This window comes from Vidua chalybeata, chromosome Z (genome assembly GCF_026979565.1).
Source record: "Vidua chalybeata isolate OUT-0048 chromosome Z, bVidCha1 merged haplotype, whole genome shotgun sequence".
NCBI classification, from domain to species: Eukaryota; Metazoa; Chordata; class Aves; order Passeriformes; family Viduidae; genus Vidua; species Vidua chalybeata.
Genome location: NC_071570.1, coordinates 58,095,637 through 58,114,160, shown reverse-complemented (window position 1 = coordinate 58,114,160; position 18,524 = coordinate 58,095,637). Strand labels below are relative to the sequence as shown.

General features: G+C 39.1%; 1 protein-coding gene across 2 annotated transcripts in view; it reads right to left on the bottom strand.

Moving 5' to 3' along the window:
• SEMA6A (semaphorin 6A) overlaps positions 1-18,524 on the bottom strand; it is a 119,279-nt gene that overhangs the window by 45,504 nt on the left and 55,251 nt on the right. For both annotated transcript variants that reach the window (XM_053932937.1, XM_053932938.1), the window contains exons 4-11: positions 14,693-14,753; positions 13,145-13,207; positions 12,246-12,347; positions 9,409-9,499; positions 6,014-6,133; positions 4,860-4,948; positions 3,734-3,951; positions 74-205 (exon numbers count right to left, since the gene is read on the bottom strand). In XM_053932937.1, coding sequence (XP_053788912.1) covers positions 74-205; positions 3,734-3,951; positions 4,860-4,948; positions 6,014-6,133; positions 9,409-9,499; positions 12,246-12,347; positions 13,145-13,207; positions 14,693-14,753 — 876 coding nt within the window. The remainder of the gene's footprint in view (positions 1-73; positions 206-3,733; positions 3,952-4,859; positions 4,949-6,013; positions 6,134-9,408; positions 9,500-12,245; positions 12,348-13,144; positions 13,208-14,692; positions 14,754-18,524) is intronic.

Genomic DNA, 18,524 nt, shown 5'->3' with positions numbered 1-18,524 from the left:
CTGTTCAAATTATTAAAAAGCCTCTGTAGCCTGCATGAAGGAACAGAACATTATGGCTATACATGAAACATACCTGGGCTTGGGCACTCGTTCATCAGGAACTGGTGTCCATGTAGAATCTGGAGACTTTTGTTCTTTGAATCTCCCAGTAAATACATTGGCAATGTCAAGCATGTCATAGGCACAGACTGCAGAGCCAGGGATGCTGCAAAGTGACATTTCCCAGAAATAATTAATTATTCTGCAATTATGCATAAAACCTTGAGTGAAAAATATGCTCTATAGAAGCCTTCCTTTACTCAATACTGAACTCTGAATCTGGTATTGACAGGAAAAGCCAGCCCCATGGAAAAGCCTGAAAAACAATCAGCAGGCAGCTCCTGCCAAGAGAATTTTATTCAAAGCTTCTACAGAAAGAAGTAATTGCAATAATCTTGAAGAAGGAAAAGAATAGGTGAAACTCTGGCTATCACTGGCAATGCATGAGAAGTAATCACCAGCCTCATTCAGAACCTATTACTTGGAAATTTAAGGTCTTCTAAGTCATAATGTCTCTCAGTACCAACTCCTGTAGTCCCTGCCATGCCTCAAAAAACACATTGCAGACAATTCAGAAGTTGGTTCTAATCAAACTGGAAGCATGCTGCAATGTGCCATTTACCTGGCTTTTACATGTAATTCGTTCATGCTCCCACAGCCTGATAACCACAAAGTGTTCCCAATGAAAAGGACTTAACTCTGCTCAGGAATTTTCTCCACTCAATTAAATGTAAAGAGCTTATAGAAGAAAATTTGATATTATTTTAAGATCACAGCATTGCAAATTTCAACTTTTTGGATACTTGCATGCACAACAGCATTGTCCAAACATAGTTAATTTCTTACCTACATACTTTCTGAAAGGCTTATGGGTTTACCATGATCAGTCACTTGGAAGCATGAGATATTAATTTATCCCCTCTTTTTTTATTATTTTGTACATGAACTACAGTATTTGTGCCTGACTCCCACCACTTGATTTTATTGGGTAAAATGGCATGAACCCAGCTGGGCGAGGCTTTCAAGCCTGCTCTTAGCTAGTCCATTATTATACATCAAAGAAAAAATGTAGGAACTATAATACTGTTACAGAGGATTAAGCTAAACGCCTAGAGTTACATAAATTGATAGAAAAACAACCGTTTGAATAGTAAACAGTTTCAAAATGCTTTTTACTGAAGAAAAACAACGAGTTGAGAGACAGTACAGTAGTTTTACTTTGATCTCCACAGATTTATATTTTTATATGGAAGGAAACTTCAAAGCTCAATATTAATGTGATACTGCACAGCAGGAGTTTTAAATGGAGGCAGCCATATATATATGTTGATGTAAGAGATGGTCAAGGGTGTATTTAGCCACACAGCTAAATCTTAAAAGACAGCTCAAGACCCACTCCAGCTAGAATATTTTGCACATTGCTGAATTGAGTCCTAAAGACAAAAAACCAACCGTGAAATCCTGAGGTGTCTAACACACAGCTACAAGTGCTCAACACACAACTACGCATGGATGGAGGCATTGCTGTGCTCAAAGAACTGCAACATCTTTTGCTTGTGAAGGTGGCAGATTGCAGGTCTGTAGTATGATGCAGTGGTAAGGATGGAGCACTGTGGGTCGTAGCCAAGGGGGTCCAAGCCACTTCTGAACTACTGGACTACAACTCAACACTAGCTTCTATCCAAGTGACCTCTGACTAGAGGAAGGAATCTCTTCCACTTCAGTCTAAAGAAAACTTTTTTCTAGAGACCAAAGATATTTGTTTCAACTTTTCTTTAGTGGAGGAGGAATGAGAGATGCATTTATGTGAGAAGTAGGTTTCATAGAGCTACAGAATCACAGAATATCCTGAACTGGAAGTGACTCACAAGGATCCTTGAAATCCAAACCTCCTGCACAGGACATCCCAAGAATCATACCATGTGCTTGAGAGCTTTGTCCAGATAGTCCTTGATGTCTGTCAGGTTTGGTAACTTCCCTGGGGAGCCTGCTCCAGTGCCCAACCACCCTCTGGGAGAAGAACCTATTTTTTCTAATAGCCAACCTAAACCTCTATGACTCAGCTTCCTTGAGTCCTCTTACAGGCCACCAGAGAGCAGAGATTGGTTCTTGCACCTCCTCTTGACCTCAGAAGGAAGCTCTGAACTGCTGTGAGGTCTTCCCTCAGTCTCCTCTCCTTCAGGCTGAACAAGCCAAGTGGCCTTATTTACTCCTTATATGGAGTAAATAATCCCCTCAAGTCCTTCACCACCTTCATTGCTCTCCTTTGGATGGTCTCTGATACCTTTAGATCCTTCTAATATTGTGGTACCCTAAACTGCCCCCAGCACTTGAGGTGAGGTTGCCCCAGTGTAGAGCAGAGTGGGACAATCCCTCCCTTGCCTGGCTGGGCATGCTGTCCCTGATGCCCTCCAGGACATGCTTGGCCCTCCTGGCCGCCAGGTCTGCTAATAAGCTGTGTCCAAAAATATATGCCTTCCTGTCATCTTCCATTTCTGGCATGGAAAACCTGCGGCCTACAAAATAGTATTTTGCTTTTTACACCAAGTACTCAGATTTTAAAATGCAAGACTTAAGGAAAAGAATTATTTATGATACACCACAGGAAATACTAGCAGAGTTTTGAGATAATACTTGCAATTTTGAGATAATTGCAAGATACAATCCATTTTCTGATGTTGAATCTCTATTTGTTCGCCTGTTTTTATTAAGCCAGATTGCATGAAAAGAGATCTTAATTTAAGCTTGTATTCCCTATTGGTGGCATAATTATTCCATTGCAGTTCCTTCTGTTTTGATGTCAAAAGCAGTGATTTTACATTACAGACCCAGGCTTACTTTCATTTGAAATCAGTTCTGTGAATGACCTCTCTGAGGTCAGGCTTTGACAAGGGGTGGCAAGGGTACAACAAAGCTAAATTAATTTCAACAATAAAATTCCTCTTCTAGCTCAAATGTTACTCTGTGAAACTGCGATATATTTTTTAATTAGAAAGTTACTATTTTTTAACTTCTTTGGGAGTTCTCAAGAATTAGATACAGTTACTCTTCTAATAACATCCAAACACACTAAAATGTGTAACAGTAATAAAATCTCTACAGATGAACTGATTCTTTTGGATAACCATGCAAACAATGAAGTAGGTATTCTGGGGATCCTTCCCAGCCAGCAAGACCTTGGTTCTCCCAGGAGAGTCAGGGGGCAGTAGGGTCAATGCAGGGTCAAGGATCAATGCAAGAGTCACCAGGCAGGCATAAAACAAAAAGAAGGCGATAACATGGTTCTTGGAGGTTTAGCTACAAACAGGACAGACACAGTCCTTTCTTTCCGAGGAGAAAAATAGAAAAAAAGAAAAAAAAAAAAGAGAAAAAATTTCTCTTTGGAATAATATTCTGCAAGTTACATGCTGCAACACTTCTTGGTGGCTGGTGTGAACTACTCCCTTGTAAAGAAAAGTATGTCCAAGGAATGTGTCCAAATAGTAAATGGCTGAAAGCCACACTAAGTCATCAGTATGAAGTAAGCAATACTAGGGTACCTTAAAATTTAACACAAACTATTGCTAAGTGCATGGTACGTAATAATTATGTTGTATGAGTAATCACTTCTTGTGCTTGCATGAAGTAAAAAGGAACTACAGTGAAAAGCAAAACATAAAGGAAATAGAAGGTAAAAGGTTATTTTGGCTATTACCTATTATATGGAGTGGAGAATGTTGCTAAAACAACATCCCGGCCATTGAAATGGATAACATCTGTAACTGACTGCAGTATGTTAAAGTAGAAGTGTGAGTCGCCAGGAACTGAGCAGTTCAACCGAGCCTTGAGAAAGGAAGTCCACTGTTTTTCCAGCACTCTCTGAGATCCTCCCATGTCATTTTTGCAAACCTGGGCCACCCTTGGGAAAACTACCTGGAAGGAATAGAGCAAAAATAATGGAGAATATTAAGTGTTTGCTTGACTCAAAGTCTTCATTGGAATACTGCTTTTAAAACATTTGGAATAACACAGCAAGGCGCTTAATTTAATACCACTTTTCTATAATCTATGACAAATAAGAAACAGAGAAAAAATTAAGCTTTGGAACAGTGTGCTATGAAAGATAAGACTTTTATGGCATTTACTACACAGCCATAAATCCTTCAGGAGATCTGTTCTCAACCCATATAAAACTCATTTCCATACAGACTGCTAAGCTTTCTATTTCCCCAAACAAAAGCACATTTCATATTCACAGTCCCTGCAACCCACACTGCTGCTCTGATTCTTGTGTTTTCAGCACTTAAAAACTATGCAAATCTTGCTGGGATTTTATTCCTGCTCTCCACCTTTGTGACCTTGGTCAGCTTTTCTGACTGCTTAGTCAGAAAGCTATTGTGAAATTAGCAAAAATGCAGAAAGTGTTTAATTATTCTTTGCAGATTGGCAGAACACAAAATTCCTACCCTTGTTTATTCAGCATCCTAATTCATATTTCTTACAGAAAAATTTCTTCCTGCTTTGGAATCTGTTTTTAACAATTATCTACTGTGTTGAACAAACTACATTAGCCTTGTGCTTTCTATAATTTCAGAAAAGAGACTCTAGCATACACCATCACTGTAAGAAATTACACATTTTCCTTTCAAGACAGTGCAATGTTTCACTCCAGCCAACCTTTTGGCTTGAGCAATAGGAATCTTCTCAAAATGCTGACCTTGTCATCATGATTTACGGTTCTCATTTCAAGGTCACTTGTAACTGCATTGGTCCAAGAATAGCATAAGTTTTCCTCCTCTTGAATCTGACAAAGTCATTCAAGGCAGTGTTTTTGCCCTTACCTTTCCCATGCTGTTGTACTCCACTGCTATTTCCCGGAAGAAGAAGTATATGTAATTGCCATAGTCAACTGCCTGAACAAAGTACGGCTCTAGAAAAAAACAGCAACCCAAGACACCTGATTTAGGCACCACGTACAGGATACAGAATGCAAGGAGAAGCCAAATACATTCACACTTAATGTCCAGAGTTGAAATGTCTGTGCTTGACAAACTTGATCAGTTTTCAGAACAAACAAATCACTACTGCAGAAGAATCACTGTCTGGGGACAGGAGAGCTGGGAACAAGTCTGTACAACATCACTGCAGGGTAGTTAAGTCTCTGCTACTAATATGTCTGCCCTGCATGGAGTAAGAGGAAAGGTAAACAGGCATTTATAACCATATGCCTGAAGGGACCAAGCAGTGCTCTTTATGGCATGCAGGCTGTGAGTTGAGGGAATAACAAACCACGTAACAGTTTCTGCCCAAACGTGTCTGCAGCAGCAAGCAAAGTGGGACAGCTAAAGTTGACACCTGACAAAACATTTCTGCATGCAGAAAAAGACTTGAAACTATGGCTTTGCTCTCTGTTAAAATCACTCCAAATGCTAACAATTCTTAACACCTACATGAAGCTAAACAGCACAATCCTTAACAATGAGGGCATTTAGAGCACAAAAATTGCCTAATTCAATGGCAGCAGTACAGTTCTTAAGAACTGTAACAGAAAGGCTTTGTGCAATATTACCATAATTTTAGTTTCATTAATGAATCTTAGTATTACAGGACAAACCTTCTATACTTCATAAAGCCTTGATTGTTACCTAACAGTGCAGTGGGGCAGGAATATTTTCAAACACAGGCCAAGTACACAGAGCTCTGCAAGCTCCAACTTTTCCATCCAACAGACATAAACTGGTGGATTTCAGCTTAGAAAGCTCACTGGAATACATGCTCTGATGATTTTCTACCCAGCTTACAGCTTCTGTCAAATCTAGTAACTTGGGGTCAGGAAAAGAGTGAAAGAGATAAACAGATCAGAGTAAGAAAGAGATGTAATCTACATCCTTCTTTCTGCCAGAAAGTATTGGTGAAATGAAATGACAAAGAGGTCTGTCAGAAATCCAAGACTCTCATCAGAGATGCTGCTTTTTTTGCCTTGTTGTTTATCTACCTTTCAACCACTTGGAGTCATGTTTAACTGTCCGCAGAGTTGGGCTGTCTCCCAGGCTCCGGTATATGACCGCATCTATAGCAAGGAAGTCGGTCACTGTGGCAGAATACAGCTTTCCCTCTGGGGAGGAAGGAAAGAAGAAACAAGGTGGGAGGAGCATTAGAAATAGTACAATTGCTTCTTCTCTCACCATCAAATCTCCTTAGGAATACTGAAGGAACGAAAAAATCCAGCTAGGTAAATGGAACTGAGTACTGAACAAGCAACTCACTAGTTTGCAAAATGGTAATTTCAGAGGGATGCTGTGGAAGAAAATAACCTTATGGAATCATTCTTCTTCAGTTTAGGTATGTCATACTGAACTACTCTATCCAGTCACATGTCACTAGTTCAATGCTCAGAAATTCTGCTTAGGTGTGCCAGCAAAACAAATAGAACTGTTAGTTTTAACTGGGAGTGCAAACGAGACAGGGCTTGAAGACTGTCAGCTAATTGATGCTTATGAAAATTTCTCCCCTTGAGAGCACTTCTGCTCTGCCAAAGATCACTAAAAAAAATTAAATAACATGCTTCTGAAAAAAAATTAAATAACAAGCCCTTCTGAAACAGGAATGAAAAGAGTAGGAGGAGGATTGCCCATCAATATTTCTTTTCTAGCTTGCATTTTAGGCATTTCCCATATGAATTATGCATTCCTCTCCCTTAAAGAACAGAGGACAAGTAATAAGAAAGGCCCTACAAAATGGCACCCCCAAGGGCAACCAAAACATAAAAAAAACTATAAGGACATGAAAGCACAAGGTTCAGCAACATTTTAAAATTGTATTTGTTGTCTACTTTGTTTGCAGGTCATGGTAACTGTACAGGACTGTTTTCATATGTGAGATCTTGGAACATGATGTCTGCTAGAAGCACAAGTGGTGCAGCATGAGCACACAAAATTGTTTCTCTATTGTGTCTGCATAAAAATCAGAATTGTCTGCATCTTGTTTGACAGAGATTATGTTGATGCCTTGAAGGCACCAGCACTGAGGACATTCCCAGGACAAAGCAGAGAGGCTTCTATTGGTCAAGCTCTCCTCATTATACTTCCAAACTTAGTTTAAGACTGAGAGGGAATCTCATTGATGCATACAACTATCTCAAAGGCAGTTGCCAAGAGGAGGTTGCTAGACTCTTTTCAGTGGTGTCCTGGGACAGGATGAGGATCAGTGGCCCTAAAGTAAAGCTCAGGAGCTTTCCTCAACATGAGAAGAACTTCTTTATACTGCGAGTGGCAGAGCACTGTAACAGCCTTCCCCTGGAAGTTGTGGAGTCTCCCTCTCTGGAAGCATTCAAACCCCACCTAGACTCATTCCTGTGTCATTTGCTGTAGGTGACCCTGCCTTGGCAGGGTGGGTTGGGCTGGATGATTTCCAGAGCTCCCTTCCAACCCTAGAAACTCTGTGAGTCTGTGAATTTCAGCTCCAGATTTAAAATTCAGACTGTTTTTATTAGCAGTACTGTATACTTTGTTCTGACTCATGCAATTCTTGTCCTTAATTTGGCTACTTAAGAATGATCATTTTTCTTAGCAAAATGGAAAAAATAATTACTACATGTGCCCCCCTCCCCAGTTTAAAATAGAATAAAAAGCTCAATTGTTTAGATATGGATGTCTGAACTCATGTTTATACAACCACACTTATTTTCTTTCCTGCCAAGTTCCTGTGACCAACTAGAATTTGTACATATCAGCTGAAATACCTACAGGCTGCAAGAAGAGCCATACTCATGTAAGTGCATCCAACAAACTCAGATGACTTGGATTACTGCCCTAAACTGTTCTGAAACTGCTTTTCAATGCACTCTGAAAAGTTAGCATGGGTATCAATATGTAAGACACATATAACAGTGATTTTCTGAAGCTAGCAGATTTACGAGGCATATTCTACAAATATTTATTTGAAATGTATCATATTTATTCTGAATCACCATGAAGGAGTATGATCATTTCTAGAAATATTCTCTTTATTTTCAAATAATCCAAGAATTTCTTCAGTGACAAATCTGGAGTCATCTTTCTGAACTTCATCTGCATTCAAAGTGAATGTTTACAATAGACTGGTCATAAACTCTTTCTCGGCCAATACACTGAGAAAGACCCTTCTGAAAGGTCATTCAGACTGCAGTAGAGATAGGGAGTCTGAGATACATGGGAAAAATATTTCTTTGAAGGAGTTTTTCTATTTCCATGCTTTATGAATTACTTACTACAGTTAGAGAATATCTACTGTATATTCCTGCCTGTGACTGTAATTAAGAAATTACATACTACCACTATCATCATCACTATTCTTGACACAAAAGGACCCATTTATTTGCACTATAAAAAGTAAAAAAAAAAAAAAAAACAACAAAAGTTGAATCAGGTTATAAAATCTCTCCTTGTGAGACAGATGATGATACCTCAAACATGGTAGTGCTTAATAGAGCCCTTTGGCTATAGATTCATTTGAGAATGGCCAAAATGCTTGCACATTCTTAAATCTTCAGAGGAATAGCTTAGTTATTTCCTGTGAGCACCCAGGCTCTGTTTTATAGCATCACACCTGCTGAAGAGGACTCACATTGTCATGGAGGATGTTTTTATTATTTTTACCACCTATCTAACAGCCAGATCTAAGAAAAGATCAGCAGGGTTCACACCAAGAGAAGTTCAATAAGGAAATAATTTAATTGGAATTCCTGAGACAATATATAAAAATACTGCACAATCAACAGCCAAAATTAACACCATTTATAAGATATCATTTTTTCTAACTATTGTAGTAGAAATCAGAATTAACGATATTCTGCTGCATGCAGCATAAATCATCACTAGCCAATACACTTCTCTCCTTTTGTCTACAGCAGCTGGTGAGACCATAGTAACATGTTTTCATCTAAGAAAAAAAATTACCTGCCCTTTCCTTCTAGATCTAGAAAAGGGCATGCCACAGCCTTTTCTGTAACTTCCTTTTATTATGAATGTTAGCTTAGAGTTGTTAATGAGTATATCCTGCTTAATCCTAATTAAAGCTTACACAAGCTTTGACTTCCTTTGATGTTCACAGAAGCTGAATGCAGCCAGAAATGGTGCCTCACACTGGCCATATTATCAAGAATACAGGAAATACTGAACTACTGATCCAGGAAACTGAGGCTTTATGCAATGTTGATGACTGTGAAGTTAATTTCAGAGAAGAGAAGGCTTTTTTTGCTAGGGATTTCCTTATGCCCCCTCTTTTTAGTCATTGTTTACTCCCTTTAACACCATTTAGATTTAGGCATTCTGGGCTCAAGCAAGAGGCACAGTGTTACACAAAGTCTGGGCTGCAGGACAGAAAGTAAAAAGTTTATCTCTGTCATTTTACCTGCAAACAATGCAACGTTGGCATGCTTTGCGTCATAGGGGCACCTGGCCATTCCGCTGAATTCCTCTTCCAGATAGTCCAAGGTATCCATCTGAAAAATCAAAGGGATCTCCTCAGAGAGATAAACAAAGAAACAAATCTTCTTACCCAGCATGAGGCTTATGACAATGTTTCTTTTCTGGGCAAAGAAGGCCCTTTCTCTAAGTGTACTCCTGACTGTGAAGTAAAAACTTGACAAAAATCATGGCATTAAATAAAATAAGCATGAAAAAAGTATGTCCAGTAAGTCAAGTATTCGTTTGGAGCTAATAATTCTCACTCTGGCACATTTTACTAAAGTCTTCAGTCTATATTTTATCTGCACACAAGTTTAATTTTGAACTGTAGCATGCTATGTGGTCTCTGGTTCTGGCAAGGCTCCTAAATTTATCCTTGCCAGTCACCCAACAGAAGCACTCTTATACACAGATAACACTGCAAACCACAGCATTTAGAAGAAACAACACTAGAACAATTATCTCTGTGTACATTTTTCTTCCCCAAGTCCAGAGGTCCTTCTGCTCTAGTCTCAACAGTGGTGCTCTCTTCCTTGATTTGCATATTCAGAAAGATGCTCTTCAAGTTTTACTATACTGGTTGAATCTGTGTCACAGAGAATCCTCTTACCATCAGGCAAGAACTAATCTGTAAATTGTAATTGTAAATTCTGAGGCTTATATGTAACTCCTGGGAAATAAATTCACCCTGGGCGTTGATAATGATACAAATATACAGATTGACTTTACATGAAGTTCAGGAAGGTTTGGTGAGCTAAGGGAGAATTGTATACATCTCTTACCTATTTAAGATGCTTATACTACAGTATTTTGGGAATAAGAACATTTGTACCATATTCAGGCAATTTGTCCAGCTCATACTGTATAGATCACATACAGAAAAGATTCACAGAGCATGAGAAATAACCCACACAGCACCATCAACTTAAATAAACTTTTAATTTGTACGTTACAGTTTCCAAATCCAGGTGGATGATTTGTGATCATTCGTTTTCTGTCATGTATTCTTCCTGTCAAAATCCACTCTGAGGAAAGTTACTTGTGTTTACTCAAAGGGTGAAAAGTGATAGTGAGAGGAAATGAGTTAAAGTCCTGAGTAACTTTTCCTGCACCAAGCTTCACATGCTGGGCTCATCCTCACAATCACTGGCATGCTTGAGGGACAGCCCTGCTTTCTGTTTGGCACATGTTTAGCTCTCTCTCTGTATAATGAAGGCATACATGGAGGAAAAGCCAGGGCAGGTGTTGCAGAGGCCTTCTGAAGACTGCTAGAGGGATCACTATCCAGCCCTTCATCACGGGGGATGAAAACTCTAGAGTATGGGTGGGGAGGCCATTTATATGCCTTACATCAGGATGCCAAAGAAATCTGTAATTGTATCTAAAGACAACTTTCACACAAGGAGACTGACTGAGATTTGTCAGCCTCATTAATGGCATTCAGAGATAAAAAATTACAAACTGTACTAGAAGACAAAATACCGCCTGGTGATCAAGAAGCTTCATTGCATACTAGGAGCAGGTAAGGAAAGAAAAAATTAAAGAAACAGCTGTTAATAGACTAGCTAACTGTACCTCACAGTTACCATGACACAGGCTTGTATTCTTACTCAAATTTGGTTCTTCCTCCACAGACTGGAAGAAAATAGTACCCTGCACTTCTCTCCTGTGTTTTCTAAACTGTAGCCATTATAGTGGCTAAATGAGGTAAAGCATCACCACACAAAAATCAAGGAAGACCACCAGTCACAGTTAACACCATTAGGGAAGTAGTTTTCCTGGATCTTAACATCTTTATTCTGCTTTTTTACAATAACTCTGAACCCAAAACCTGAATGACATTTGTGGTTTTGTCAGGAGCAGCATTACTAAAACTGAATTTTATTTTTCCAGAAAAAAAAGATGAGAAATTACCTGTGGGGCATAACAGTGCCTAGAAAAGCAGAGTCTGGATGTCAAATGCCTAAATAAATTAGTTACAAAACTACTCCAGAGACATCCACTGTTGGGAGTTATATCAGAATATAATGGTGAAAGCCTAAGAAAATGGGAAATATTTCAGTAAGTGGGTCCTATTGGAATGAGTACCACTGAGATACACTATGCCAAAGGAATAAATTGGCTTCAGGGCATTAATGTCAAGTATGCAGGGACGAGCAGAGTTTCTACACTGCTCAAGATAATGTTTTGGCTTTGCGGGTCCCCAACAAGTGAGTAATACATCACTGTCCTACTGTACTGTTCCTTGCGGAGATTTGCTGTTCCATCATTCCCACAGTACACAATGCCATAGGATCTCCACAGCATCCCTACCTGGGAGGCTCACAAGAAACTCACGTTTTGCTTGCCATGCCCCCAGGCATCTTAAGAACTAGTTTTGTGATTGAGAACAGTAGAACAGAAATTTTAAAACATGCTGCTTAGAAGTAATCCCCAATATTAGTCTGTGACTTGATGTGAGTGTCAGTGACAAGCTGAGAAACTTTCTGAGGAGGGACTACATCCCCAAGCAGGGATCTGAAGGACTCTGCACCTATGGAGGGCAATGCAAAGTGGCAATATTCTTGATGTGCAGGAGTTGCAAAGAACTAGGTACTCAGTCTGAGATTTTCTCAGAAATTCAATCAGCATTGAACTTGGTAGCACTGAAACAAGTCAGGACAAATGTTTCAGAGTTGAATGGTGCAGAGCTGAAGGACAATCTCATGCTGCTGCCAACATCGTCACAATAAATCCGACCAAAGCAAAGCATAAGTGAAATTCTACAAACAGATTACATACCTTGTAGTTCCTGCAAGAAGGGTTGAATGCATTTGTTCCACAGATAAACAATGTATCCTCGTTTCTTTTTAGGAGAACCTTAATAAAGTTATGACATTCATCCTGAAGAAAAATAATAAAAACTATTTCAACTACTGCATTTTGAGTATCTGTTTTCATCACCCGCTGTGATACTCTGTCCTTATTTTGACTATGTTTAACTGACAATGAGCAATTTGTAATTAATTTATATTCTAGTGATTTAAAAATTACAAAGAGCTGAAGATACAGTATTCATATTGTAGCTCGTAGTTTGCTGTTGTTGACAAAGGTGAATTTTGTTTGAAAACTGTTGCTTTCCTGAAGAGTGAAAAATGTGATTTTGTCACCTGTGCTGCTGTCAGACAGTGACATCACCACTACAATGTACTGGCATAAAGCTCCTGTAACTAGAAGGGGACGTAGGTGTAAAGAATCAAAGAGTCGGCATCTAATTATGATAATACTTGAGCCAGTCATAGGTTACAGGAGGGTGAAACTGGTATGAGAAACAGACCTTCTACAGCTCCACATTCATGTTTCTGATGCTGTACCTGAACTTCTCAATAAATTCCCAGAAGGGGATGGACAGCAGCACTTGGCTTTTGAAGCAATGGTAAGCAAAACTGGTAACCTAAGTGTTGTGACCTGCTCAATACCTTAAATATTTCAGGATATTGATGTGGCTTCTGTCCTAATATTTTATCACATTCAAAGTGAACTGTTTCTGCAAATTAAAGCCTTCAGTAAGTTGATGGAAAAAGCAATTACTAGTAAGAAGTGAATGACACGATACATCCCACATCACAGACAGCAGCCTGAAATAATAGTGATGCAACTAAACTAAAGTGGCAGTTGCAGAGGAAATGAAAATTGCTTACCTTATGTTTTCCCTTCATTCTGCATGTGTCTACATCAGCTTGTCTAGATTTCCATGTCAATTTCTGCAAGAATAAATAAAGAAATCAATTAGAACTCAGAGGTTTTTCACTTTTGATTTCAGAAGTAGAAGTCCCATAGGGGAGACTAGCTTTTGAACATACATTTATTGAAAGTTTTCTGCACTCTTTCTCCATGATTAATTCATTGCAACCATGAAAGTTTAGTGATGTGGATTGTTCATTTAACTTTGTTTTCCCTCCAATTCATGAGACTGGAAATCCATTCCTCTTTTTTTAAAGCCTAAACTAACAGAATTCAACAATAAACCAATTTTGAAAAATGTGTACTTAAAAGTAGTAGATGTTCTCTTCTTTTAATTTATATTGCTCTACAAATCAGAATTATAATTTATGGACTATGAACCTTCACTGGATTCTAAATGAAATGCATATTCTCAAAGACAACATTTTTTATCTGGAAAGAAATAAAATTCAGGTAATTCTTACCACTTCAGTTCAGCTAACAAGTTCCAAGAGTTTTTCACCTGTCAAGACACTGCTGACTTTATCTGCTAGCACTCTTCCTCCAGAAGATTCACATCTAAATCTCAGCCAGTTTTTTTCTTTTTTGAGATGAGTTTCAAAAATGGTCAAATATGGAACCCTTATTAATTATAATAAAACTTTGTTTAAAATAACATGGCCTAAGACGACCTCACTCTAGACATTTTTGCCATGATAGTTCTGACAGCATTCCTGATCAGTAAACTGAGGCACTGTGCATTCATGCAGGGGTCCAAGCTGCAAGAGTAACCATGCATGTTCATTTCCATGATAAGCTTGTGCCCTCACTCTTTGACGAGTGAAAAAGTTCATTTTCAGTATCATTCATAGTTATAATGAAGCAGTGTCCCCTCCTCCAGTGGAATTCATCCAGTATCCAAATTTTTATGATCTTCTGTCAGACCAATGCTGTGTTTAACATATGTTACACAACATGAATGCAATGCAAAAGAGCTGAAGGGTGATTATTTTCAGTATGTTCATGTTAATATACAATGCAGTAACGCAGACAACGCATTTCTTTGAATGTAACTTCCCATGGAGATAATGTGAATACATCTACAAAGTAACATTATAGTAAGATTTTGTTTAGTCAGTTCTTGCACAAGTGAAAAAAATGTATGTACGTCAAAATATGTAAGATGCTTCTTATGATGAAAGTTTCAGTAAACTTAATTGGGATAGTATAGCTGTTATAGAAAACTGCTGCATATAAACGAATAGATGTTTGAAAGATGTTCCATTTGGGACCTTACCATGTTTTGGTACAGATTGCTTATCAGCCCAGCTAAACCACTCATCAGAATTCACAGAGGACACAACTGCTATCCTAGCTCTCCGCAAATATGATTAGCAATGCCATCTTACTTGCTTATTACAGTTTTACAGCAGTGCTGGCAAGTTCTTTAAAACAATGTTATCATCCTATTTATTTGAAGCTTGTTCTAGTGTCCTTGGTTTCTGGTGATGATAAAAGCTACTTACTTTGCTAAAATAAATTTCTTCTGTATGTGATGTGTCCATATCAACAGTATAAATATGGTCCCTGTAAACAAAAGCAAAGAATACGAAGTCAAATGGAGCAGTCAGACAGTTCATTTTCTATAAGAGAGCTATCTATCACAAGGTAATCCATAATCCATTAAAAAAAAAATCAGATGTCTTACCAGAAAACATTACTGGCAGCATCTCCTGCTTCTCCCACAAAAGCATTTTCACATATAAACTGTTTGCCTTCCCATTAAGAAAAAAAAAAGCACTACAAAACTTCAAAGCAAGATTCTTTCCCAAAAGCAATTATTTGAACAAATGAGCTTTGGGAAAGTAGATGAGTCTCACATGATTTCTGCTCTATCAGTCCTAAAGCAGATGCCACAATCTAGCATGCAGATGTTTTTCTGTATCCTGAAATCAGCTGCAATAGCTTTTAGGCACTCTTTGCCAGATTCCTGGGCTAGATGTCACTGTGCCACATTTAGCCATTAACTGTTAAAAAGAGGTTAACCTTTCCCTCTCCTCTCCTCTCCTCTTCCTCTCCTCTCCCTCTCCTCTCCCTCTCCCTCTCCTCTCCTCTATGTGTTTCACCTTAGCTGTTACAATTTGATTGACAATATGGTAGACAAAAGGCTGACAGACACAAAACTATTCCTAGAAATTATTCTTCTCTTCACACACTGCTGGCCAAACTAAACTGTAAAATATTTATCTGAAAAAGTTCACACTTTTTTTCTTACATTTACTTCCTATTTTCCTGAGAATCTGTCTCTCTCTACAATTAGTTGCCAATCTATTCTTGGAAAGAGGAAATAGACACAGCTAATCAGGTAAAGATATATTTTTAGACATTCTTTTCCATGTAAACTGAGAAAAAGGACAGCTCTGTATAGAACCCAAAAGTTGAAAAAACCCACCAACCCACAACACTGTAGTAACCAGCACATCAAATTGGGACTGAGATCTCATTTTTCGTTGAAATAAAATTGAATCTTTTTCAACATGCAAAAAGCTGTGCAGCTGACATTTGATCCACAGCATTGGAGGGTCTGCTGAATGCAGAATACAGGCTCTTTCCATTTTAGAAATCCCTGCTTTCAAGGTTAGCTTCATATTTATTGGGTTTTGGGGAAATAGTGCTAGTCTCTTTAAATAAGGCAAACCCAGACTACTGCTACAAGAGAAATAAACAACAATTCTCTCAGGTGAAGAAAAGAGGCAGCATTGTGGTAGGGAACTGGCCTTGAAAATTTGCCTCCTATGGAGCTTGAAGCTGTTTGCTTTTTAAGATGCCAAATCAAGGAGTTGATGGGTTTTCTTCTCCTCCAGATTCTAAAACCAGAGCTGTCATTTACTTACAAGATTGGTTTAATACTTCAATTTATTATGTGCCTGACTCCAGTGACAGAGCAGTGGTCAGGGCTGGTTCTGGCATAAAATTACCTATTAGCAGTAAGCAATTGGTATTAGCAATTAGCAATAGGTAACAATATCAACAATATCAGCTTCATAGATTACATCATGGTTCCCTGTTGTGTGCATTCTCTTTACTGCTATCACTCCTGCTATATAAAATTGGGGCAAAAATCTCTTGAATTGCAAACAAGGTGCGGGTGGACTTCTAAAACCCTTCTTCTGGCACAGCTCTTGATTTTATTCATCAGCCTTGCTTTCCAGAGGTTACAATTTTTTTCATTTTCAACAAGACAAATAGAAAATACAACAGTGGTACTCATAAAGAGCAGAGTTGTTTAGTTCTACCTCAATAAAACAGTCTTTAGAGGACTTAATTTCTGGTTCAAGGAACAGTTCAAATGAAACTCCGATGCTAAGTTATGGGATTGTTGGAAGGAAGTTAGCATGAGGAAAATTACATATCATTTTCTCATGCCACAGATGAAACACAGTTACTGACAGTGTCAGTAGAGAGAGAAAGAGCTGTCAGATTTGGGGGAGGGCTCCCTAATCACAGAAAATGTGGGATTGTTCTCATTCTCCTTTTCTCACTGCTTCCCAGCTCCTACTTTCTACTAGCTGTGGTATGTGTACAGTTTACTGCTAATTAAGTTATTCTAACACAAATTTACTTAATCCTAGAGCTTCCGTTTTTCCCACCTCCAGTCATCAGAACTGAATTTTGTTGCCATGGCATAATCTTGTAGAGGAAGGGAATTTCAATAATGCCACTGGCTGTGCACGACCCTTGGCACTTGGAGCATGGTTTGGAAACATAACTGCAAAGGACGGAGCCTCCCATACCCTGCTCCGTGCCTGTTTGGTTCACACACAGGAGGGGTGGCAGATAATGTGAACAAAAGCTGCCACTGCATGAGACAATGGGAGGAGGAGACACAGCAAACTTAGAAAAGGATGTGTGTGCCTGAGTGTGGGCGAGTGAGAGAGAGATGGGGAGGGAGTACCCTTCCCATGAGAAAAAAGATGACAGAGCCGGTCCCTAGTTTTCAATGAATCTTGTTACAAAACTCTTTGACAAACACATCTGCTTGTGTTCAAATTTGCTTCCAATCTCTAGATTTACTACTGCCTTTGAAGGAAATACTGTATTTGAATTACAAATTTTCATTCACACTAGATACTGAAGGATGACTCATTTTCTGTTGTTTGCTACTTAAAGATAAAAATTACCTCTGATTTTCAACTTGTATCACATAATCTTGTCAGACGAGGAAGGACTTTATTCAGTAACATGGAGTGGGGAAAGAATATGTCAAAAACGTTTTGAATTACCGAAGGAAAAAAAGTGTAAGAAGATTTTTTTCATGCCTGTATAAGTACAAAACAGATCAGGTCTTTATTCTTTTCTGTAGGTGTTCCTAGGACTATATAAGCACTCTCATTGTAGCAAGTTGTTTTATATAAATGAGGAAGAATGCATATTCACATACTGGTACATGTTATCCCCCAAATATTAGCATTCTTCATATAATTTGTGCATGCAGTGGTTTCATATCCCAAAACTGTTCTCTGGGTTTTCCTGCTCTAATGCCAGTTGCTTGGGCACTGGGCAGTCTAACTGTGTCAATCTCAGTCTGGGAACAAACTATGAAAACAGCAAACCAAAATCTGCAAAGAGGATTCACCACCACCTCACTGCAAATAATTTCCTAATTTAAAGGAAAACAAATAAGGAAAGCAGAGGGAGCTCAGTCATGAAAAGGAGGAAATCCTGCCATCACCTTTCAAATTTATTCAACCCTCTGCCCTGCCCCACTCATTATGCCACTAAAAACAGCAAAAATACCTCGGAACTCAGGCAAAGCACAGGGTTTTGCCACTTGCCACAGGGCTGACCACTCCTTGTGCCCTGTGACCACCACCACTGCAGCTCCTGTGGAATGATACTTGCTCTCTGCCTGGACTCAATGCACGGTCTTGCCATGAGAGCCCTGAGCTCTGCCACCCAGACCTCATGCAGCATGGGGTATGCAAGGAGCCTGGGAAGCTGTAATTAGCCAGAGCAGATGCCATGGCAGGGTAATGGAACAGGTATGTTCTTCTAGCAGCCAGGGACATGACTCTGAAAGTGTCACTCAGTGACCATGCTGGTGTAATGCAATTACCATTTATGTGGTACGCATGGAGATCGACGGGCAGCTTTCCCCCACAGGACACATGTGACCACCCAGGAGATGGGGAGTGGCTGCTTGAGAAGAAACGCAGGCAGCTCCCAGAGGCTGCCAAGGGCTTTGCAGACAGGGCTGGTGGTGAGAGGCTGCCTGTTCAACAGCTGTTCCCCTTCACTCTTGGCCATCCCACCCACCACTTCTCCCATCTGCAGCAACAGCCTGGTTATATGTGACAC